Source organism: Neocloeon triangulifer, unplaced genomic scaffold (genome assembly GCF_031216515.1).
Source record: "Neocloeon triangulifer isolate White Clay Creek 2 clone unplaced genomic scaffold, ASM3121651v1 ptg000012l, whole genome shotgun sequence".
Taxonomy (NCBI): domain Eukaryota; kingdom Metazoa; phylum Arthropoda; class Insecta; order Ephemeroptera; family Baetidae; genus Neocloeon; species Neocloeon triangulifer.
Genome location: NW_026775554.1, coordinates 16,150,410 through 16,175,862, shown reverse-complemented (window position 1 = coordinate 16,175,862; position 25,453 = coordinate 16,150,410). Strand labels below are relative to the sequence as shown.

General features: G+C 37.6%; 1 protein-coding gene across 1 annotated transcript in view; it reads left to right on the top strand.

The window, feature by feature from the left end:
• Window positions 1-16,169, top strand: part of LOC132196685 (uncharacterized) — a 41,443-nt gene extending 25,274 nt beyond the window's left edge. The window contains exons 2-3 of the mRNA XM_059619490.1: window positions 12,551-12,666; window positions 14,825-16,169. Coding sequence (XP_059475473.1) covers window positions 12,551-12,666; window positions 14,825-15,501 — 793 coding nt within the window. The 3' untranslated portion in view covers window positions 15,502-16,169. The remainder of the gene's footprint in view (window positions 1-12,550; window positions 12,667-14,824) is intronic.
• Window positions 16,170-25,453: the final 9,284 nt, after the last annotated feature.

Genomic DNA, 25,453 nt, shown 5'->3' with positions numbered 1-25,453 from the left:
AGATCTTTTTGTGTCTGCTTATAAATCATGCACATACATTGGCGTGAAAAAAGAGATGCATTATTTTTCTTTACATTTGTATTCATATTTGTGCTAGAAAATGTTAAGTTGAGGGAAATTCCTCAATCCACATATACTAGATTTTTCTTTTAGATTAGTAAATTTTGTTAAAATATTTATATAGAATTATAAAACTTCATATTCCCTAAATAGATCGAAACATAATCTTTTTAAATCCTTTACTGGTGGTAAGTTGCCTAAAAATGATGAATTATCACAAAAAAATCAAAAAAATTAAACAATAAATTATGCGGCAATTATTTGATGGATTTTGGATTGAAAATTTTGTTCGTAAAATCTGCTAATTTAAATTTTAAATTACTCTAAATGTTTATCAATAAATTTTAACAAAATCATTGTATTCATTACAAATTTCTAACTAAACAGGGCTGATGCAATTTAAGGACGCTTGGGTTATACGGAAAATATATGGTACATTTAGAGTTAGTTTTGTGGTGAAAACAATTTTTATTAAATTTTTTTTGTAATATATGGCCGATTATATTTAATATCGTGCATTTTTATTCTTAAATATTTAATAAATTTAACAAGTTCGGTAAAATTTATATTAGCAATTTAAAATTTCCTAACCTAATATTATAGAAGATAAAACAGATATTTTTACGTGCTCTTGAAGAGCAGCATTATTTTTACTTCATGAACATGATAAGCGCAAGTTTTAAGGTTCAAAATCTTGACACATTACATAATTTTTTTTGTATACTTTTGTTATGTAACATATTTCGTTCTTATAAAGTGTATTTCTCGTTGAAAATCTTCTCCGTCTCTAAATATTTATCCAGTTGTAAATTGCAACACATTTTATCTTTTAAGAGACGCAAGCGAGCTTTAATTTGCTCTCATTTCCAGAGACCAAGTAGAGATTCAGATTTTTATTTTGTGTACAACCAGAGTTTGCTTTTACATCGCAAGCGTCTCGCAACCCTGGTCTTGCACCACAGGGGCTCCTTGCTTTTCTCTCTCCGGTCGACGCAGCACGCGAGCGACTCTCGTCCAAATCCCTCGTTGAGAGCCGAGTCTTGAAAAATCGTGTGCTCGCGCGCGTTTATCTCGTAAAATCCTGGATAAAAAAGCACCGCGGCCATAAGTGCCGCAGCGAGCTTAACAGAGCAGATTTGCATGCTGCAGCGAGAAATTCGCTCGCACACTTGTGCGCGGCCGATTATCCTCCTCCGTTTGCTGCTTTTAACAATGCTCGTTAACACAGGCGAGACAATGCGGATGTTTTTGACGCCAATCCAATTTGCTTCTCTGTGTGTGTGTGTTTGCGGAACGACGGAGAACATACACATTGTCACAGTTGAAAAGTATTGCCGTAATAATTTATACTCGCCGCGTTTCTGCTTCTCTGCACTTTGACTCTCTCTCTCAACCCTCGAGACGTAACTTTTCACTTTTCCCATAGTTCTCCCTTTATAAATTCGTAGTTTGCTTTAGAATTTATATTGACACTTTATGAGAATGACGGATTAAATTTAATTAATAAAGTCAAGCACCATAGAATCCTCCTTTTTTGCCAGAAGAATCTAATTAATATAATTATTTGACGTCATGTCAATTATAATTAATAATTTTATTAAACCTTTTGCATATTAACAATTTATTTAATGCAAATGTTTGCTCTATTTGAGCTCAAGTTTTTTCCTCATTACCATTTATATTGCTGTTTTATCCACAAGCTCAGTAGGCGTGATTGAAAGGAAAGGATGGGAATTTTCTGGCAGCATTCAGTGTGTTGTGTGGCGTTGCATAAGAATCAACTTCATCATCATAGAGCAGGACACGAAATTGCTTTCACCGTCAGCCGGAAAAAATGGGTCGATGGAGAAAATGATAACTCCAATTAATCCTGCATAAGCTCTCTTTCCGTGTTAGTTTTCTCTCGCCGACGAAGAACAGGCTTTGTTTTCCCACTCGGAGACTAATGGAGAATGACGTCTCCGGGAAAAAAAGAACGGCGGCACACTTTTCTCGCGAGCCCTAGGGTCTCATTCTTCTTAACCCGGATATTAATGAATGGCGGCGTGGCGGAAAAAATTAATGAGGAAAAATATTGCTTTTGATTTATGCTCTGGGAATAACAGAAAAAAAATGAAGAAAAAATGTTCATGGTGTTGACTGTGAAAAGTAATTAATTTGGTAACGTTGGTTTATTATTGAATTTTTTTGTCTGAAATTCAATTTCCTCTGACAGATCCCATCAGCATGTAGTCAATCACCCGCAGCAAATGGGATCAGTAATTGGAGAGCAATTTGGCAGCGAAACAAATAATGCGGTTATTTCAATTCAGACCGTCCATTTCCGATGGTCAATCGACAAAACACCCGCATGAATACATGAATAATTACACTACACTTTAAGTCCTTGGGGACGTGCGGCCTGAATTTGGCATTGGTAAATTTATGCAAAAATAAAAAAATTGTATCAGTCAAAAACGATTAATTTCTGTACAGCATAATTTTTATTGAAAATTTTCTCATCTCTGCTAATCCCATAATGGCCATAATTATCTTTTGAATGAAGCATAATTAACATAAAACCCTTGAAAGGATGTTGATTAAAAAAATATTTTTATTCAGAATGGAAAAATTGCGTACGTATTTTATTAATTTTTTGTTCTTTTTTTTCAGATAAAGTTCAATTAAGAGAAAAATCAGCATGATTGAAAATAATTAAATGAAGGGATTCTTATGATAAAAAAATTAAATACCAACCAAATTAAACTGGTAAATTAAACAAATTCGTTCTTTCAACTCCTTTATTCTGGCATTTTTAAGCGGAATATAATATTTTTTTATGAATAACATTAATTTCCAGGGATGCATCGATCAATGATTCAATTAATTAAGCTGCACGGAAAGTGGTTTTGCCTGTGTTTGGTCAGCTCGTTATGATCAAGTTAATCCGTTGTGGCCCCTTTCCGAGTCCACATCCATAGGGCTCTTCTGGTCAAAGCTGCGACAATCGCCTAATTATTTATGTATATTTAACCCTTGCCATGATTGGCTGCAATTCGGGCGGCGACGGCCGAGCGGCGACATTTGTTTGTTGCTCGCTTTATTAGCTATCGATCTAGCCGTGGGGGATTTTTAAATTAACTGCCAGCCCTGCAAGTCTCGCCTGCGTTGCACGGGCCGCTTCTTCTGCAAATGCGGAAAACGCCTCCCTATACGCATTTCTCTTTCTCTCACTCTGCAGCTCTTCGCGCTAATTTTTTATTGCCACTGCTGAATAATGAATGGCTCCGTCACAGCTGGAGGTTTCTCACTCGCACCAACGCGATCTATTCTTTTTTTTTTTTTGTATCGTGGAAGAGCGAAGACATTTTGCCAAATCAGTCGGGGTTAAATTGGTTAGGTTTATTTTTGCTGCCAATCTTGCAAAAAGGGATCAATTAAATGATTTTTCATATAAATTCAATGCCAAATATTATTATTTAGATTTTTTGCTTTAAAATTAATCATTTTAAAAATATTTGAAGTTTTTCTGACAAATTAAATTGCATAAAGTTCGGTGCAGTTTCACAAATTTTAATATCAATCATTAATAAATTAAAAATTAAAACATTGAATATGTTAATTTTTTTAACTTGATCGATTTTTTATACTTTTTGAAAATTCATCCTGACATTGGATCTTTGCAAAATTAATCATTTTGAATTTAAATATTCGACACTCTTGACCACTATTTTGGACCCTTTTTGTCCAACGATTCCTTTTTTCTCAAATAATTGGTTTTCAAGAATGGAATGGAAAAAATTTTACTGACAACTGCAAAATAAACAACAATAATAAATAATAAAATTTATTTGAATTATTTAAATCTGTATAAACTAAATCTTTTTTTCCATTATTTCACGGCCTCATTGTAAAGTTTTTTTTGTCACGCTTGTCGATGTAGAACCCTCTCGACTGCAGCGACATTGAATTTTGGCAATAAACTACCAACAACCCAGTCCATTGGAGCCCGGGCAGCCTGGCACCGTCCGTGCAAATCGAATTTTATATCCTTTGACTCCTCTCCATGTACTTGACGCTTCGTCAGACTCGCAGGGTTGGTTTGCAAATAAACAACTGCGTTCCGCTGCAAAATCGGATAAAGCGAAAATCCCCAACTCTGCAATATTGCGGAGGGCTTATTAGGCGCGGAAACAGTGCCCACCCTTGTTATCTCGACCAGTCCATAACTCGAGAGCCCTTCCCTCTACACCCTAGTTGCATTCCCATCGGTAATTGAATCTCTCGCGCCTAATTGAATAGAAAACCGCAACGCGTATAATTTTCACAAGCAAAAATTGTTTTCTTGCCACAAATTTCCATCGGCTTTGCATACCAATTGACGCAAAAGCTGTTAACCTAATGAATATTGGAACGACAAACTCGCAGAGAACAAATTTGCATACCGTCTCATCATCAAAAGCTTTCATCAAAATTCAATATCAAAACGCTCGTCGATTCTTTCGCGCCGTCTCGAGATGAATTAATTAATTCCGAGTGATTAATAATCGTCTTATTTCTGAAGGGGAATTTCCTCTGGCAAGAGATGAGTTGTTAAGTTGGAATGAAAAGCTGACGGGTATTAATTATTCTGTTCCCTTTAAGCATGAAAATGAAAATAAGCAGGGTGTGTTTTGTTTTTGTTTCTTTAGCACGTCTGATAAAATTAATTAAACAAACCATGGCTTTGATTGGTTGATTATTTTATTTAGAAAATTTGAATCGAATTGGCAACTTTTTATTAATAAATAAAATTGATCTAAAATAGTAAAACTAACTTTAACTATAATCATAATTATTAATTTCAACATTCTCCAGCTGAAATTATTTTCAAATCAGCATCTTTATTCAGAAACAAATTTTTAATTTTATAAAATAAGAATTCTCAAAATATTTAACAATTTTTTTTAGATGGAAGAATAAAAAGAGCAGAAAGCAATTTTTTATAGTAAAATTAAAAAATTTATAAATTAAACCTTCTTTAAGCAGAAAAAAGAGCAATACCTGCATGGTTTCATTTCAATGCGTACGATGTAAATTGCGACCCACGTTTGCTCAATATCCTATCCCATAAAACTTTAAATAGCGGCTCAGCTGGCTGGAGTTCCCAAAACTAACGCCCTAAAGTTTGGCAGTAACTCACGGAAAGACCCTCCAAAGGGTATTTTCTCTTACAAACGTGTCTCGTAAACTTGTATGTGCCTGCAACATTCTTTGTGTGATTCTGCGTGACTTATTTTACATACCAGAGGCTTAACTCGCAAGAAAGCAATACTTTGAGGCTCATTTTAGATTTATGCTCTAATTGTAAGTTAAATTTTGATAATTAATGCAAAATAATTATAGCTATTGATGTTGAAAAAAAAACAGAAATTAAACAAGATACGAAGAAATTCAAATAATGAATCGGGAGTTTTAAATATTTATTTATTCTTGAATTGTAAATTTAAAAAAAAAATCTGGGTCTTTTTCAATGCCACGATTTTTAATATTTTGAAGGAGCTTAATTTTGCAAAAGTAACCCACCCACCATAACAAAGATCAAACGATGATATAATCCAAAAGAAAAATATTCCTAGCAAACTGTTTCTCAAGAGTTCCGTGCTAAAAGTCCATTTAATTCCAACAATTAATCAAAACGCACGTCGGCCACTTTCACCGCGGAACAAAACGGCAATCCATCACGGAGCGAAAAAAATGGTTATCGCATTAGCAAGGCCTCATTTGCAAATAAATTAAAAAAAGCTTTCTTCACTGCTCTCATATTTGGGGCTGCAACGTGATGAAAGGCCGAGATATATATTTATTTGTGTTTAGCCGAAATGGAATGCGGCGCAGCGGAGGGGGTGCTGAGTGCATCTCATTATGTAATAATGATCCAACTCTTTTCGGTCGCGGCCCAAAATTAGAACCGACGAGAGCCACCCATCGGACGGCCCGAGCCAGCCAGTCGATAATAGGCGCCGCTGATGAAACTGCCGAGCTCTAATCTCTTATTTATGGGGAACAGTTTGAGAAACTATATTTATGTAGCCCACAAATTTCTAGACATATGTACAGCAAAAGAAAGAATTGCATTGCTTGTATTTCTGATTAAAAAAGCTTTAAACCCTTTTTTCAATATCTATTATTTTATAAATTTTAAACACAGTGCTACAAAAAGAACCTCCTAGTTATCTCAAATTTAAACATTTTAAACATAAATAATTATGAAATTAAAATTCGATATCATTAAGAAAACATAAATAATTTTTTTTTTTAAAGTTTGACCATGAATTAATATATTAAATAAGTAGCTTTCTGACTGATAAAGGATCCTGCAAGAAATACTTTTTTGTGTCATTTTTCAACATGTTTTTCATTCAAAATTTATGTACTTAATATTTAATTTTATAAATAATAGATGGTGATGAAAAAAATCCATGATAATAAAATAAATTTAAGATACTATTATAAATAAATTAGTGATATTTAATAAAATTAAAGTAATTATCATAAATCGCAGAAATATTATTTAACATTTGTTACTCTTATTTTATTATTATTAAAACAAAATAAAAGGCTAAAATATATTTTACAAAAGAGGACTATTTTGAGACTGATGTGAAAATCGTGATCAACGTCGCCATTGGATGGAGAAACATTACTTTTCGGCCCCTTTCTCGTAATTGAACTCTGAGGCACTGAGAGGCGCCCACTTGTTAAAGCAATTTCGCGCCGCTTGCCTGCGTTACCCACTTCTCTATATATTGATCAAAATTTATGTTTGCGATGACCGATGATTGACTTTTCCCATTGTCCCTTTCGAGTCCTTCTTCTTTCAAGTCGGCCACCTTTTCAGTGGAATTTAATCACGTGGCGCACGTGCAAATCCCTTTAACTCCTCTTTTTTCTTATTGCCCGGAATGTAAGTGAATTGACAAAAGAGGCCGATCGCTCAGCTCAAATGGCGACAGAACTTTCCAGACCTTTTTATTCGCGTTCCGGAATGACTCGCTGTTCTCAAAAGAGAGAATAGAGCACGGAATTCGGTTATTGCGGACTTTGCGTACGCGTGTGTGCGCTCGCGAATAAAGACGTTTTTTGTTTCGGCGTTGGCCTTAAACGAGAGCGTCGCCGCACAAAAAGCTATTCTTCTCAACGCGAATAATGTGGAATTTGTGGGCGTTTATTCATATTGTACTTGTGTAGGGGCTTTTAACTTTTACAACAAGGATAATACGTTGACTCTCAAGTTTTAGCTGTGCGGTTCTTTTTTCCATTACTTCCATTCCATTTGGTCAATATGACTGGTTGGAGATAACTTTTTAGATGTACTGAGGATACAATCCAAAATGATAAAGGAATAAGATAAATAAGATTGAAATAAAAAATACAGCATTTACAATTTAACCATGGATCAGGGAGATGTTTTTATTAAAATTAAATGTTTATTTTTAAGCTAGAATTATTACTTAATATAATTTCAGAGGTATCGAAGTATCAAAGAAAGTTTAGAATTTTAGAAATATTTAACGTTTGAATTATATGTTTTGAGGGTTCATTATATTCTATGTTGAATTCATCATTCTCCGTCAACGATATGTACTCTTAAAAACTAAAAAGGCAGTGTAAATTAAGTTTAGAAATTGTTGAAAATTAAATGTTAATTTTTAAATTCTATCAATACTCATTATAAAAAAATAAAAATTAAAATAATTATAATAAAATTAACTAAGAAAACATGGAGTATTTTAAATTATAATTTTTTTTTATAAACTACAAATTTTTTCAAAATTCTGACGCTAAATTTTGAATTTATTTAATAACGTTTACTGTTTGTTTTTCTTGTGCGGCATCTTAAAAAATTAAAATTGAAAAATAGCTCTCAACTAATTTTTTTCCCTTCTCTGAACCGTTAACAAAGTATGAAGGGGAGAAATTAAAACTCAATTATGATGATATTTTGGCTGGTCATGCTTGACGTCACCGTTATTCAATGAGGCAATGCTCCATTGCGTCAAAGTTTATTAAGCGAATCAATCAATGATCCGCAGCATTGTGCGCCGACCATAAAAGGAACGAACAAGCCTTTTTACGACTCGTATATTATTGTGTCCTGGGACTGGCCGCGCACGAGGGAACAAAGGCGTCTAATTATGAAGATAACCGAGTGCGCGCGTCGCCAAAGTGCGGGTAATTTGCGGACATTAGTGCACCGACCGTAATTATCATGCTGCAGAGAGAGGCCTTCGACGTGCGCACGCTATTCCAACAAATGGACATGAATTTTTGAGTAGCCGCTCGAATGGCTACGGATCAAAATCGTATCAGAAACGCACGAACGCTTGGAGTGGTTATGCAAATATTGGGCATCAGGAAGTTTATTTAAATTGCACTCGATTTCGAGCGGGTTTTATGTTTATTTTCATAGCAATCGATTTTGGAAAGCAAAACATGCAAAAAATATTGATTATATTATTTAAATATTAGTAAGACAACATTTTTTCATTAATACTTTCAATATAAGATAGGGAAACTAAAATACATTTTATTTTATTGAATGTTCATTCACTTTATTTATACTTTTAATTGCTTTTATATCAAAGAACAAATTATTTAATTAAATAAAAATGTAAATAAATAAAAAATTCCTAAAAATATTTTAAAAGAATAATTATTTAATTGCAATATTCAAATAAATTATCACGATAAAATTTTTACTGACAACCATACTATTCTTTTTCGATTTGATTTTGATCGAGCCAATTTATTTTTCTTCAATTTTTTCCTGCTGACAAATAAAAATCGTGACAAATTAATCACTGTGCATGCGATTGCAAAACAGAACACGGTGTTTCGCCTTTTTTTTACATCGGTGGCAACAGCTGAATTTAATTTTTATTCAACCAAGCGGTGCTGTGTGTCGACATGCAGGCCCATACACACGAGTGGCATTTTATTTCATTCTATTGTTGACCGCTGGGATGAAACTTTTATTATCGAGTCCGGGGCACAAATCGATCGTCGCGACGAGCGTGTGTGTGTCGCCCCAGCCGGAAGCAGATACGAGTTAGTTAAACGCAGAAAAGGAAGGTGTGCGTCATTTATTATTTTTTTACTTGTGCCGTCGTTCCCGACGGGACTCTGGAAAAATAAACGTTCCGTGCGCGATCATCTGCAGCACAGATCGATCGCCTCTCATACATATTTTTCGTTGCGTGTATATGTTTTCCAGTAAGAAAGTATAAAACTGCTCACGTAATTTTGTTTTAATGTATGCTGAGCTCTTCCTTTTCTATATAACTTTGAGCAAATCCATAGTTTCGTCCTTGAGAAATTCAAGTGAGTTGCACGCACCTGACAATGACAGCAGAGGTGGAGAACGTTCTAAACTTTGTCACTCATAAAAGGTCAAATTTGATCAAACACGAAGAGCGCTTTGAATAATATATTTCTAAAATTCTAAATATCTCCACTGGTCCCATTGAATAATTGACCATAAAGTTGAAAAGCAAAAATTACATAATATTAAGACGTACATTTCATTCATGATCGAAAACTTTCAAAGATGATTCAAAAAGAAAGATATTTTCCTTTTGCTATGAAATTGACATTGCAAGCCCAGCAAACGATTCAAAACTCACGATATGATAAAAAAATAAAAGAATTGTATAATAATCCTGATCGCTTTGCCATAGGGATTATATCAAAATTGAGATCTTTAATTTTTAGATCAAACCCCTTTAACTGCGTAACCATTGCCTTCATCTTTAATGTTCCAGCATTTGAGATTTTACACACACACACAATTGACCTTTTTAATTTTTAAACTGAATTTAGCTTGTAATCCAAAACTGATACAAAAGCGGAAAACTTTGTTATAAAAAGTAGATATAAATTCATTGATTTAGAATTTAAATTTATGCTAGCTATTTTATTGTGTCTGAACATTGAAAAATTAAAAAAAATCGTTATTTAAGATTATAAATTTGTATTAATTGTTAATAATTAAAAAAAATATACTTATGGTTCTTAACTACTAAATTTTTTATGCTGACAATGAGGACTGTTTTTTAAATAGTATTTGCTTACAAAATTTAGATATTTTAATATTCATGAGCTCTTAAAATAAACTGTTCTAAAAAATTTCAAAATTTATGATTCAAAGCCAACTTTAAACTGATTAGTTTTATTCTATTTTATTCCTCATATTTTAGTAAATTTTAATACAATTTTACTGTGACAAATGAAGTGTAGCTACTCTCCCATTTCCCAAATTGATTTTTGTAATTTTTAAAATTTCTTTTTGAACTGACCTCAACTGAACCAAGCTATTTTTTTTTTATTTGCTGGTTGATTATTAAAACCCGCTTTTGCCGCATTCTCCATTTTTCGACCCCACAAAAAAAGGCAATTTTTGCTGCGGATATGAGCGTTAAATATTGAATAACCACGCAACTCTCATCAAGAGCCTAATCCGGCAGCTAAAAAAGGGCTTCAAAAAAGCCGCTTAGCTTCACACAAACACACGAGAGTTAACTCGCGCTGAAATAGTTTCGCATGAAAGCCGACGGACGAACGTACGATTTTTTCCAGTCGAAATTATTATGGTGGTCGATCGAGTAAACCGAGAGAAAATTTCACAGTGCAAACACGTCAAGTAAAGTATGAAATTGACTGAACTTTATTTGCGCTGACGGCCTGTCTGCAGCAACAAACCGCGTCCAACCAGACATGTGGGCAGCGCATTTATTGCCGCACTAAAATTGCAGCTCTCATGTGTTTAAAACGCCAGATGCAAATGCCGTTCCATTCGTTAAAATATTCATTCCAGCAAAGGACGCCAGAAGTTGTCTGAAAATATATTGGATGATGAGTGAAGTAGGACACGTATTTATACAATAATTCCTAAAATTTGCACAGAATTCAAATCAGCAAAGAAATATATTATAGCGTATTATAGTTAATTGTGTCTTGATAAAGAATTAATTTTAGTTCAGTTAAAATTAGTTTTCCACTTTTTAATTTTTTTTTGAAATGCAAGCACATGGTTATAAAATCTGTAAAAATAATTATTATTTTGTTTCTAAAAAATAATATTACCACAATAAGTTTTAAGTAGTAAATAATAATAATAAAAAAATTATAACATAATATTAAGTAAATTTTTATTAAATATTAATTATTTTATTTAAAAAAGTTTTTTATGCATTCTGAATAAAATATTATTCTTTGCCATATATTTATCAACTCAAGCTTAGTAAACATATAAAAATATTTATTATTTATCAGCGGCTCAGACTACAGATAACAAATTAAATATTAAATATGTAATAAATTACTGGATTTTCATCCGTCGTAGGTGCCTAACGTTAACAAGATTAAATTATAATTATTGCTTCATTAAATACAGGGCCAGGATTATGACCTTAAAACGCCACGAATGCTTCCTTATCAGATCGGAGGAGATTTTTCCAAATGAAAGGGCAATGCGATGAAAGCACTTGAATCGAGGGTCAGACAATAACGTTTCCAGTAATTGATGGATTCGCTGATGGAGAATGAATGGAATGGAAAGTTCTCATATTAGTGTGGAAACAAATTCATTTATCTTTTTTAGATAATATTTTTACGTTTTTCATGATTTTTTTCTATTTCTCAAATCTAGTTCAAATTATGATCAATTATAAATTATTTAACTTTTTTTTACATTATTTTTCTTCTGTCGACTTATTTTTAAATGGAAAATAATATGTTTCGTTGATAGAAAATTTCACCGGGATTTACTTTACCACTAACTTCAATGTTCAATGTTTTCAAACCATAAAAGCGATGTAATTGGAAAATATCTCATAAATTAAGTTTTTCCATCTTTTTAAATTAATTAACGTTAATTTTGCTATTTTGGAAAAAGCAATATATTTGCAAAAAAAATCACGAAGTTTTCCAAGCGAAAATTACCTCTGCGCCTTTATCGTTATCTTCCACTCCATTTTCTCACGCCAATCGCGAATTCCAGCACATCATTTTGCTGGCCGCAGAATGTTCATTGAGAGCGGCTCTCTGGTATCAATAGGGTATTATTTCCGCGTCAATCGCCGTCGATTGGCACGGCCATTGTGCGCGTCGGCCGAGTCAGCCGGCTAAACAAACACGCCGTTTATTTTGCAGATAGTGACACCGCCTAGGGAACCGGCCTCTGGGTTAGGGACCAGCTCTGGGCCAATCCGGCTAATAAATTATGCAACGCCGACCGTCATTTCGTTACATCCTCCATTTATTCAAAATGATTTTGCGAAAGCAAGGAAGGGAAGGGACGCGCCCGCTCCCAGGCACAATTTATCGATTCGCTCTTCGGGCTGTTCAGAAATTCTATTAGCCGCCCTGAGAGTCAAAAAAGTCGCTGCTAATTAATTTCAAGGGCAACATTTGCCAACGAGTATTTGTTTTTGCGACCCGACTCACGTTTTCGTCCGATCTTTGTTTGCAGACGCAAAAAACCCCACAACCTGATACCAGCCCCGTCTCCAGACCCACCAGGCATAGGCGAAGACGACACCACGGCGGACGACAGTAGCGGCCTGATGGGCTCCAGTGAAGTCACTGGTCAGTATCAAAATGCTAATTATTGTTTCTCTATTAAAATTATCAAATGACGCTTGGAAAGGAAATAGAAATTTCAAGCACTATTTAAAAGTGATTTTCCGAAATAAGATATTTGATCATTAATTTGCAATTTTTATGACGTTTTGTTTTAAATTGTATTTAATCGGGTAGAAAATGATAATTATTTCGTTTGTGAAAGATTTTGATAGTTTTTTTATTATTTAAAAATAAGAAATCCACATGATTATATTTTATATTCTATTTGACTCCATACGGCTGTTAAAAATTTTCTGTTGCCCCCATTTGACCATTAAAACTTTTGCAAAACTGGTTTTCAAAAAGCGTTGGTCATTTTGTCCATAAGAATGCACATTTTTTTACACATTTATATCAGCTACATCGGCAGACGTACATAACTCAATATTCCAGTAGAGGCGAACGCAATCAAGTGCGCTCTAGTTTTTTTTTACCAATATCGCTCGCTCCACCAGCAATCGGCCAATGGCCGCTGCAGTATAAATTTTCGTTTGTCAATATACCGATACACGACCGCAGCAAAATGATAATTCCGCTTGGTCCCGTGGGAAAATTTTTTCAGTGGTACGCAGGTGTTAACGGTTGACGCCATTTGGCCCGAGCTCGCTGAATAATGGACGAGCTGCGATGAATTGAAGGGTCTGTTCGATTCGCAACACAGCAGAGAGAGCTTCGCGCAAATGACGTTTTTCCTCTGGCGCCTCTATTTACACGCAGCCCCTGCGGATCGACGTGTGGCGGCCACCTGCACGACATGCTTGACGCGCGGGTTGCATATTTCATTAAGCCGTTGTTTGAGTTGGCGAACACAAGACCGTGTACTTGTGTGTTGGTTCAGACAAAGAGTTTGAAAAGTGGCGCAGCCCGAGCCGAGCACCTCCGTCGACAAAACGAAAATAAAATCGCAAACAATGAGCAACTTGCCCGAGGGCCGCGTGAAATTATTTCTTTCCCGACGGTTGCACTCGGCCGCGGTGTTGGAAGTGCGTAATTATTTTCGGCGCGCCACAGCTAGTTTTGTTCTGCTTGAATAGAATTCGCAATAAGCCGCTTTTAGTGGTTTTGTATTCCCTGGCGGGCGATGTAGAACATTTGTATGCTGCGGGCCGCGTAATTTCAATGGATGTTTATTTTCGGCTGGTGCGCGCGGAAGATGGTTTTTGTGAATCCGCGGTTTGCGTGATGGAGGTTTTAAATTTATAATTACACGTGTTCATATACGTCACATGCACTCATTATAAAACAAGACACGTGCTCCTGGTCATTACAGCGTTTTTGCTCCTCAAGATTTCGCACCTTTATTTTTTTCTCAAAAAATTACATAAGATATTAATGAAAAAGTTCCTTTTTATGTTACAATATATTTTTATTCTGGTATTTATTAAATGCGTACATTTTATAATACTTTTATATTGGAATTGGCTTCATAAAAAAACAGCTGCAAGTGATCAGTAAAATAAAATTATACAATAGACAAAAAAAAATTATACAGTATAGGGCAGGGTCAATTGTAAACATTTTTCATTTTTTCTGATCGCGAGTAACCATGTCAAGCAAAATTTTAGCATTATCGATGCAAATAAATTCAATGAACATTTTGCTGCAAAAAATATAACTTTTTGCTTTTGGTTAATAAACTATTGAAAGCGCGATTCTTGATTCAGAGCTGAAGAATTAAATTATAATTCTATCAAGACAAATAATGCTTTAATACACTGTTTAGGCGTTTGTTCAGCAGTATTTATAAAACTGTGTGGTAGAATTTCACTATAGAGTGTTGATTCATGGTTATATATGAATTATTTAAAGTTGGCTTTTCCTTGACGGGCTTTGTGAGTTGTTTATTGTTAAAGAAAAAAACATGTAGAGTAGAACATTGTTTTTTTTTCTTATAAAATAAACAATTCACAAAACCCATCGAGGGAAAAGTCGACTTAAAATTCAAATCACCATCAATAAAACCTTTTGTAAGTTCAAGAATCTCCAAAATATTCATATTTATACAATATCAAAATAGGTTGAATTTTTTATTTTACTTAAATAAATGATAATATTAATTTTTGTAGAGATTCTGGAGATTGATTACAAACTAATAATTGGAATTTTATCAATGTTTTTGCAGTGGGCAACAGCACAGCGCTGGGTCCCGCGAGGGGTGCCGGCGCCCCCTTGGTACGCGCCGAGGAAGCCATGATCGTCTGCCTGGTGTTGCTCCTGTGGGTAGGCGCGATCGCCCTGTTCTTCAACCGATGGGGCAAAATCCGCATGCTCGAGCCGTACCAGCCCAAATTCCAGCCAGCGCACCGCCCCTCCTGCCCGCTTTTGGAACTGCCGCAGACGGCCGCCACGGCCTCTCCCCCCTCCTGCCCTTTGAACCAACGACTGCAGTTCAACAAATTCAATACGAGCCAAGATTCAGGGCAGAGCGTGCCCTGCCCGCACGGCCACACGCCTGCACGGCCGCGGCAAAACTCGGTGTTTGTGGCCACGCCGTGCATGGCGGCGCACTTCGCACCCCCACCCCGCAAGGCCAAGAGCGCAGTCGACCTTCAGGAATTGTTCCTGGAACAGGAGGAAATGCATCACCACATGCCGCGGCCCTGTTATCGGGGACGACGCGCCTCGTCGCTGCTGCCCCCACTCCTGCCCACCGTTCCTGATGACCTTCCCACCCTGACCGACGTTCCCCTCACGGTTGAACCTCCAACCCCCACTCCTGACAGCCTCCCCTGCCAGGTCTTGGTTCTGGCGAGCCCCTGTCGGCCCAGTCCGGCCCTGCTACGCGTGACGCACGTGTGAACCTGCGCAGAATGGGGGAACCACGCAGGGGCCAATTAGCTGTGAGCGGAGGGGAATGATCTCTAGGTGGAAGGGTGGTGGCCGACGAAGGTGGCGCCAACCTCTTAAACGTGGTCGTGCACAAAATTAAAAGAGTTAAAAATCACGCGTTTGGTGACACGCGTGCGGGAAAGCAATGAAAAAAAAATTTAATACCTTCATTACAATCGACTTTTTCAACTACTGAGCTACTTTAATTATTAATATACCTTCGAACCATTGTTGTATTTATAGCTTAGGTTCGCGTTTGTCTTGTCAAATGGTTAATCAAAAGCTAAAATGTACGCATGTCAAACTTATATCTCTTCTATATATCACCTTTTTACAAAATTCTTACATCTCAGATCGGTAAGGTTGCTCTTTATACTCTTTCAAAGATACTCGCGTTTTCTTTTCAAAGCTATATGCTCTGCCTCTTTTTCCATTGAATTTATACCTTCCCGCTGCCGGCGAGTATGTCCGCTGCTTGCAAATAAATCTTGGAGCACGCGTATCTTAACTGTGTCTTTAACATTCCTTGAGAAGTAGCTCTCTGTTGAAAGAACCGCCCTCTCTTTCCCATATTGCTTTTCAGAAATGTATATATTATATACGAATGAGCCGACGAACATATTTTGCTGTTTTAATAATCTAAAAATTCCTGATCATCATATATGTATAATAACAAAAAAGCGCCGCATCAACTCTTGTATGTAATGATTCCACCTTCTTGGGGTTTTCCGTGTTCAGCTGCTTCGGGCATAAGTAGACGAAACAAATCAGTTTTTGTACATAAACTAATGTGGAAAATTGAAAAAAAAGAGGCGAGGAACATTGCAAACCTAAGAAGACAAAAATGTATATTTATTATCAGAATTTAATGTTATAACAGAGAACGTGATTTTCTATATTACATGATGTAAGAGGTATACGACGAAAAACAGTATATCTTTCATGTTAAACTTAGAATGTGAAAAATAAAAATATAAATAACACACATGTTATTCAACGGGACACACTTCTTTGCTTGCTATACTATACCCTAATTTAATCTTTTTTCACTTGATCTACTCAGGCACCGAAGACAGAAAGGGGGGGGGGGGTAGAAGTTGGAATGGAAATTGGCAAAAGTGGAAGTTGGCGAATAACATGGAGGCAAAAGGTGGGGCCAGGGAAGAACGGGGAGAAAATGGGCAGCATCGACACATGATTTGACAGTCCCTGAAGCCAATGAGTGAATGGGGTTACACAAATTTAATTGCAGGTGGAAATTACGAATTTTAGTGTTGAATTTAAAAAAAGCATTTATATTGAGCGTGTAAGTGGAAACTCCATAAAGTAGAAACTCCCGAGAAAGCTACTTAATTTCCACTTTTGGGAGCTCAAATGAGGTGCTCATATGTGCACCTGATATGAGGTGCTCAAATGAGGTGCTAATATGTGCACCTGATATGAGGTGCTCAAATGAGGTGCTCATATGTTCACCTGATATGAGGTGCTCATATGTGCACCTGATATGAGGTGCTCATATGTGCACCTGATATGAGGTGCTAATATGTGCACCTGATATGAGGTGCTCAAATGAGGTGCTCATATGTGCACCTGATATGAGGTGCTCATATGTGCACCTGATATGAGGTGCTAATATGTGCACCTGATATGAGGTGCTCAAATGAGGTGCTCATATGTTCACCTGATATGAGGTGCTCATATGTGCACCTGATATGAGGTGCTCATATGTGCACCTGATATGAGGTGCTCAAATGAGGTGCTCATATGTGCACCTGATATGAGGTGCTCAAATGAGGTGCTAATATGTGCACCTGATATGAGGTGCTCAAATGAGGTGCTCATATGTGCACCTGATATGAGGTGCTCATATGTGCACCTGATATGAGGTGCTAATATGTGCACCTGATATGAGGTGCTCAAATGAGGTGCTCATATGTGCACCTGATATGAGGTGCTCATATGTGCACCTGATATGAGGTGCTAATATGTGCACCTGATATGAGGTGCTCAAATGAGGTGCTCATATGTTCACCTGATATGAGGTGCTCATATGTGCACCTGATATGAGGTGCTCATATGTGCACCTGATATGAGGTGCTCAAATGAGGTGCTCATATGTGCACCTGATATGAGGTGCTCAAATGAGGTGCTAATATGTGCACCTGATATGAGGTGCTCAAATGAGGTGCTAATATGTGCACCTGATATGAGGTGCTCAAATGAGGTGCTCATATGTTCACCTGATATGAGGTGTTCAAATGAGGTGCTCATATGTTCACCTGATATGAGGTGTTCAAATGAGGTGCTAATATGTGCACCTGATATGAGGTGCTCAAATGAGGTGCTAATATGTGCACCTGATATGAGGTGCTCAAATGAGGTGCTCATATGTTCACCTGATATGAGGTGCTCATATGTGCACCTGATATGAGGTGCTCATATGTGCACCTGATATGAGGTGCTAATATGTGCACCTGATATGAGGTGCTCATATGTTCACCTGATATGAGGTGCTCATATGTGCACCTGATATGAGGTGCTCATATGTGCACCTGATATGAGGTGCTCAAATGAGGTGCTCATATGTGCACCTGATATGAGGTGCTCATATGTGCACCTGATATGAGGTGCTCATATGTTCACCTGATATGAGGTGCTCAAATGAGGTGCTCATATGTTCACCTGATATGAGGTGTTCAAATGAGGTGCTCATATGTTCACCTGATATGAGGTGCACAACAGAGAAATTAAATATAAGCATCAAAAGGGTAGAAGATCAGCCAAAATAGTTCTTTAAAAGGGAAAGATATGACTGAATTGTCTAAATTGTCTGAAGGAAAAGTATTAGCAAGGATTTTTCCCTTTAATATTTACTACTAACTGCAAACTTTAATTAAATGTGATAGCATATTTATTGTTGGTTTAAAATCCTTCACGCTAAATTCTTCATAGTTCATTTTATGATTCTGTACTTTATGACAATTTTTAATGCTTCCCATTTTTTTCATATATATTTACTTTTGAGAAGATAATTTTTTTTAACTTTGTGACTTTCACCTTACGAACTATTCGACATATTTAAGATACGAAATTTTTTATCACAATCATCACTGCCATACATAAACGAAATGTGCCAAATTTTTCACTCGGAAAAGTATTTTGTGTAGTACAATGCTAGGATTATTATTCCCTATCCCTAAAGAGAGCAAAATAAAATATGACTTAATGACTTTCGTAATTTTTTTTTTTTTTTTAGTCTTTAGTGAATACATCTTGAGAATTGAATGTATTCCACACACAGCATGGGCTTGTAACGCGGAATTGAGACGTTCGGCGTTTTACTGCGGCCAAGAGCGGCAGCTGTACGCTTTTATTATTTGCAAACACAGACGCGTCTTTTTTGGCCTTGGCACCCCACGCATTATATCTCTCGAATATAATGCACACATCACGTTTTGTTGTCGACCTTATGTATAACATAATGTGTGTCTATATATCCATGCAACGAGAATCCTGTTTGATATTCAACGATGACGCTGAACAGAGAGCCTCAGAAAACGGCACTTTAACTTTTCTCTTCTGCTATACCGAGGAGAGTGTGTAATGTTCCGCTCCAAAATGTACATTAGAGCGTTCACAGGAACAAACAGAACAGCCATCTAGGTAAAACGTCACATGCAAATCGCACTCTGCTCCCTCCCGCGGGCCTGATGTCAGTGTGTTGTTTTTGCTTTTAGTGGAAATTGCTTGCTCTTCTCTGCTCGCGGTATGGCAGGAATTTGCGAAATGCGCCGCCGCTGCGAACGAAATTACGTAATTTTAAGTTGTTCTACTTGATGCCTAGATAGCCCTTTATGCACAACACGCCGGCTAAAGTTGCTGGATGTTTAATAGCTTGGGTAAATTTAATAACGGGTATGGCTCCGCGCGTCTGATGATGATGATATGACCTTAAGCGTTTTCATTTAGATGAAAGGAGGGCGATTCAATTTTGTGTCTGATGTATGGTGCGGGGTTAAGAGTAATGAGAGTTGTTTTCTCGTCCTGCCACAGAAAATATCCCTTCATTATTTCCACAAATAATACACTATTTGTTTTCAAGATCCCTGTGAGATTTCAAATAAACAGTTTACCAAGACACATTTTTATTTAATTATTTTCATATTAAACAATGTTGCAATTAGACACGATTGCCGTAAAAAAGTTGGACTTAGGGGTAGAATATTTTTGTTTGAAAATTTCATAAATTAATAAAAATTATTAAATTTAAGATAAGAGTTTAATATTTTCATTTGTAAAGACAATAATGACCAAGTGTATTTTTTTTTAATGTTTAAACACTTTTTTCCACCTGACGCTTTTAATTATGATATTATAGTTGTTATACAATTACTTAGCTACTTTTTAAAATATTAACGATTAATTATTTGGATACTTGTATTATTTTATTTTATTATTTATTTTTCTCAACGAGTTTAAGCCTGGTTTTAATTTGCCAGTGTGTATGTCTCATGTGGTGTAACCACAGGGACCTTTAATTATTGTATTGCAGAAGAAGAACTTTAATTGTACAAATCTTATAATTATGTAACCGCGCGCGTTAAGGCCATTTAGTATATTAACCAAAGCTGAGCACAACCCTTAAGTTCCCGCCCCGCGCGCCACGCCACCACCAAGAACTACGACCGCCGCGCTCAGGGCGCCACCTGAGTGCCCAAGCAGACGCTTCCTGGACTCGACTGAGTGTGGTTGTAATGGTTTCCCTTCCCGCTTTAAAAGGTATTGCTTGGCGCCCACGCTAGATAAATTCCGAACTGAATATCCTTTTAAATCAGCTTAATCCGTTCACTAATTCAGTCCGAACCTTAAAACTCAGCATTTGAATATTAAATCTAATAGTAATTCCGCATTAGTTTGGCCAATTATTGTTTAGTTTTAAGAATAAACCATCACTTTATTTGTTATTGTTAATTAACTTGTTTACTTGAAATATCAATTAACCCTTTTTAGTTAGAGCACAAAGATAAAAGAGTAAAAGCATTAAAGGCCAATTAGAATTAAAGCCAATTTCCATGAGGCCGCCAAGTTAAGTCAATTAATTAATTAAGAAGCACGTTCGAGTCCGGGAAAGTCTCCAGCTCTGCGCAAGTGAGAACTTCGGGGAAAAGTCCTGTCGAGAGTCACGACAGATTTGGTGTCAGGTGGGTGGGGTGTGTTTTTTTTCCAAATTAACGCACCCTTTGGAACGTCCCGCGCACCCTGGCCAGCCCAGAGAGCACGGTACTCTCCCGTACCCTGTTTTCGCCGAAGTTCTGAGGATCCGAGACCGACCGTGACAAGCCTGGTGCCATCGACAAGAAGCGACCGCTGGATCGAGGTACACCGAGAAACAAGAGGCTGACGGAAGGAGAGCGCCTTAAGAAGCACTTGCCGAATTTGTTCACGGGAAAACACAGGCACACTGCTGTAGAGCGCGACCAAGAAAAACGCAGAGCTGTTAATTTAAGGTATCCCTTTTAAGTTGTAATGGATCCTATTATTTAAGTGGGTAGAGTGCTTTTTGTAAATATCAGCCTTAAGGGCGTTTTGCAAAGGTGCACTTCAGGCCAAAAAGGAACTCGGAAATTGAAAGTTAAAAGTAATCAGCAAAGTTGGGTTAAAAACGCGAAAAGTTAAATTAGAGATTGGGTGATAATCCTCTAATTGAGAGAATTTTTTTTTTACAAAGAAACAAATAAAATGGTCCATTGCTAAATTTTATTGTTGTGGCTCAATTTTTATAAATAAGCGAATAAATTTAAGAAATTTTGTAATATTGTACTCACCAATTTGACCATGGAACCTCTCACCTCATCCGAGTTGGTCAACAGAGATGTCCAACCAGAAGACCCACAGTCCATCGCCATTCGAGCCCATGTCTACCAGTTGATTGGCATCTACAAAGCAGATAGCAGCCTGTCCTTGAAGAACTTCATCCACAGTGTTGAGCGGGTGAAAATCGCATTTCCAAACACCCGAGATGCAGAGCTTGTCCGCCTTGCTGTCAGCAACACTGAAGGCGATGTGTTCCGGTTCGCCAGCAAGCTCAACTTGGACGCCCTCTCACTCCAAGACCTGAAGAAGGCGTTGGCGTCCGAGTTTGAGCAGCCACCCAGCTACTCCGAGGCCAAAGATGCGTTTGATGGCCTGGAACAAGGCAGCAATGAGTCAGTCGTCCAGTTCTACCGCCGACTTGTCAATGCAGGGGAGGTGCTCCTCAGTGCCCTGCTCGAACGAACCAAGTACAAGGAGGAAACACGACGGTTCTTCCTGGAGGAGGAACTGAAGCACCGATTCTTTGAGGGGCTCCGCACCGAGTTTCAGCAAGCAATTGTTTATTCAAATTCAAATCACCTTTCCAGCATGAGGGAAATTGCAGAAAATCAAGAGCACTTCTTGCGGCGAACCAAGCTCCGGCGTGAGCGTGAGGAGCAAGCTCAAGCAGCGGAGGATGAAAAATTGCAGCAGCAGCAGCAGCTCTTGGGATACATTCGCCAGCTGAAGGATGCTGTCTTTGGTGCCGCCCCCAACCACCAGAGCACCCTCATGCAAACCACCAGCAGTGTGGTGACGTCCAATATGTGGCAGAGCAATCCAGCAGCACCGTCAGTCTGCCCCGTTCAGCCTCCGAGTGCGACCATCACCTCCGTGTGTGGCTCCACGGTGGGAGCTACGCCGCCGAGACTGCCGATCACCAACGGCCACCCTCCAGCAACCAAGGAAAGCCTGCAAGAAAAGAAATGTCACAAGTGTAAACAGAAGGGACACATGGCGAGGAACTGCCCAAACGTGCCTTGCCAGCTGTGTTCCAGGAAAGGACATCGCTTTGGCCGGTGCCCCGAGCAAAAGTGCACATTCTGCTCAGCCCGAGGGCACCCGGCCAAGAGATGTCCAATCCAGAGGGCTTTGAGAGGCAACAATGGTGCAGCCTCACTCACCTCTTAGCCTTCGTCCAGCTTGTCGTGAATGTCCGCCACTGTCGAGCAACTCGATGGGCTCCCTCCATCGGAAACCAACGAAAGGCTCCAGTGCGCTCGGATGCCAACCTCGAGCAACCCCAAAGTCCAAGTGGAGTCTCATCTCATCCCACCAGAAGAGAAGACCGACGCAATAGTCTTGTCGGGAGGCCGTAAAAGCTTCCTGACGAGCAAGAGATATCCTGAAAGAATGTGAAAATTAGTATGTGTGAATTTTTAATTTTAAGGCAAGAATGTAATTAAAATTAAGGAAGTGAATTTTAAAAGTAAATGAAAATTAATTATATTTTGTGAAATGATAAAATGTTTTAAAAGCAAATGAGCCACAGCAAAAGTTAGAATTTCCCCAATTATAAATTAAGAGTTCAAATATAAAATTTCAAAAAGTTACAAGTTAAAAAGGAAAACAAGATCGTTAAATGTAACACAGTTGAATTTTGTCCAGAGAAAAAAATTGAGAATTGATTGTGTAAAATTGTGTTTTGTAATAATTTTAATTTAAGTAGGACAGTATTTGATTTCAATGATTATGTTTAACTTTAAATGCAAGGAATTAAGTTAGGCCAGCATAAATTAAGAAAAGTATAGTGAATTTAAAATAAGAATTGTTTTGAAATTATGTTTACGTTGTGAGATAAGAGTGCTTACAAATCGCGACACTTAAATCTAAGCTGTGTTTTAAAATTGTTGTCTAAATGTTAGAATAATTAAATGTGCGAATAGTTCAAGCTCACCTCCTACATTCGTCGGCACTGTCGGCAAGCAAAATCGTGTCGAAAATAATCGCCGCATCGACGAGTGCAGTTCTCTCATCGCCAATTTGTTTATGTTTTCTTTTTGGTACCTTTCCTCCTCCCTCCACCGCACCGCTGTTCGCTGCCCTGTGCGTGACGTCACGCCTCCCGCAGGAGCGAGCAGGCAAGAAGACGAGGAAGAAAGAAAACGCACGGATTTAGGCAACACACTCGCACAAACGTAGCGCGGGTTGCTTACCACCTTCATTCATTCTGCTTTTTAGCTATTTAATCCAGTGTGAGCAATTTCGTGCCAAATTTTCTTAGGAATAAAATGCTAAAAATCATGTTAATTTTACGGATAAATTAAATTTGAAATTTAAGCAATTAATTTTAAAAAAAAAATTTTGGTTTTAAAATACCAAAAGTGGAAATTATAAATTAATAATATGTCAATTAAGGAAAAAAAAATTAAAATTTAAGAAAATTGTAATTAAAATGTAAGTTCACTGTTTGCGAAACATATTTGTCTGAATCTGTCCGAACAGAAAGCAAAGGTCACAGATGCCGAGTTGCTGACTTGAGGGCAACCTGGATGACGCGCCCGCTGAGAACCAATTCTCACCACCCTGAGAACCTGCAGCGGAGCGCAAGCCTGTCTGAGGGACCCGATGACCAACAACCCCATTGTCTCGGACGCCCTCGGCCCTCGAGAGCACTTGCGCAGCTTGTTCGAATGCTGTCAACCTTTTGCGCCCCAGACTGACCCTGCCGAGGACCAGGGAGGACAAAGAAGTTACGAGTCACGAGGGCGTGACTCAGATTTGTCGGGAGGCAGTCTGTGGTGTAACCACAGGGACCTTTAATTATTGTATTGCAGAAGAAGAACTTTAATTGTACAAATCTTATAATTATGTAACCGCGCGCGTTAAGGCCATTTAGTATATTAACCAAAGCTGAGCACAACCCTTAAGTTCCCGCCCCGCGCGCCACGCCACCACCAAGAACTACGACCGCCGCGCTCAGGGCGCCACCTGAGTGCCCAAGCAGACGCTTCCTGGACTCGACTGAGTGTGGTTGTAATGGTTTCCCTTCCCGCTTTAAAAGGTATTGCTTGGCGCCCACGCTAGATAAATTCCGAACTGAATATCCTTTTAAATCAGCTTAATCCGTTCACTAATTCAGTCCGAACCTTAAAACTCAGCATTTGAATATTAAATCTAATAGTAATTCCGCATTAGTTTGGCCAATTATTGTTTAGTTTTAAGAATAAACCATCACTTTATTTGTTATTGTTAATTAACTTGTTTACTTGAAATATCAATTAACCCTTTTTAGTTAGAGCACAAAGATAAAAGAGTAAAAGCATTAAAGGCCAATTAGAATTAAAGCCAATTTCCATGAGGCCGCCAAGTTAAGTCAATTAATTAATTAAGAAGCACGTTCGAGTCCGGGAAAGTCTCCAGCTCTGCGCAAGTGAGAACTTCGGGGAAAAGTCCTGTCGAGAGTCACGACATCTCAAACCAATTATATTGAAGTTTTTCTGTAAAAATTGTAATAGTACAATCAAATAAAAAATTTCATTTTTCAATGTAAAAGAAATAAATTATGATAAATTTTTTTTTTTCACAGAATAATAATTATATTGTATAAAAAATCTCAGAAAATTTGCACAGCATTCCTAATATTTTCTTTGGAAGCACAAGCCACAAACTTACAAAGTTTCATGTTTGAGCAAGTCTATTTGTGAAGTTAGTCAGAAGCAACTCATGCAAATGAATGTTGTATTTCTTGACAACAGAGATTGTCAAATTTCACCACTCGAAAAGCCCTAAATAAGTACATACTCACAATACACATACATATATTGTACAGTATGCAAATAATGTTGACCTTCCTCGTACAAGAACAAACGGCAGCTCCTCTCATTTCTGCATAACGTTGTCGAGTGCTTAATTAAAACGTGCGCGGCGTCTCGGTGAACATTACGCACTCGTGGGACTGGAAGGACGCATAAATATGTATATGAGCGCCGAAATAAACTGTGCGCCAACGAATGCTGTTTGTTTTGACGAGAAAGGGTCTGACAGCCGTTAGACACCAGAGTGTCAGCTTGCTTTTGTTGCACTCGCATACACACAAACACAACTCGCGCACACACGGCTCATGCAA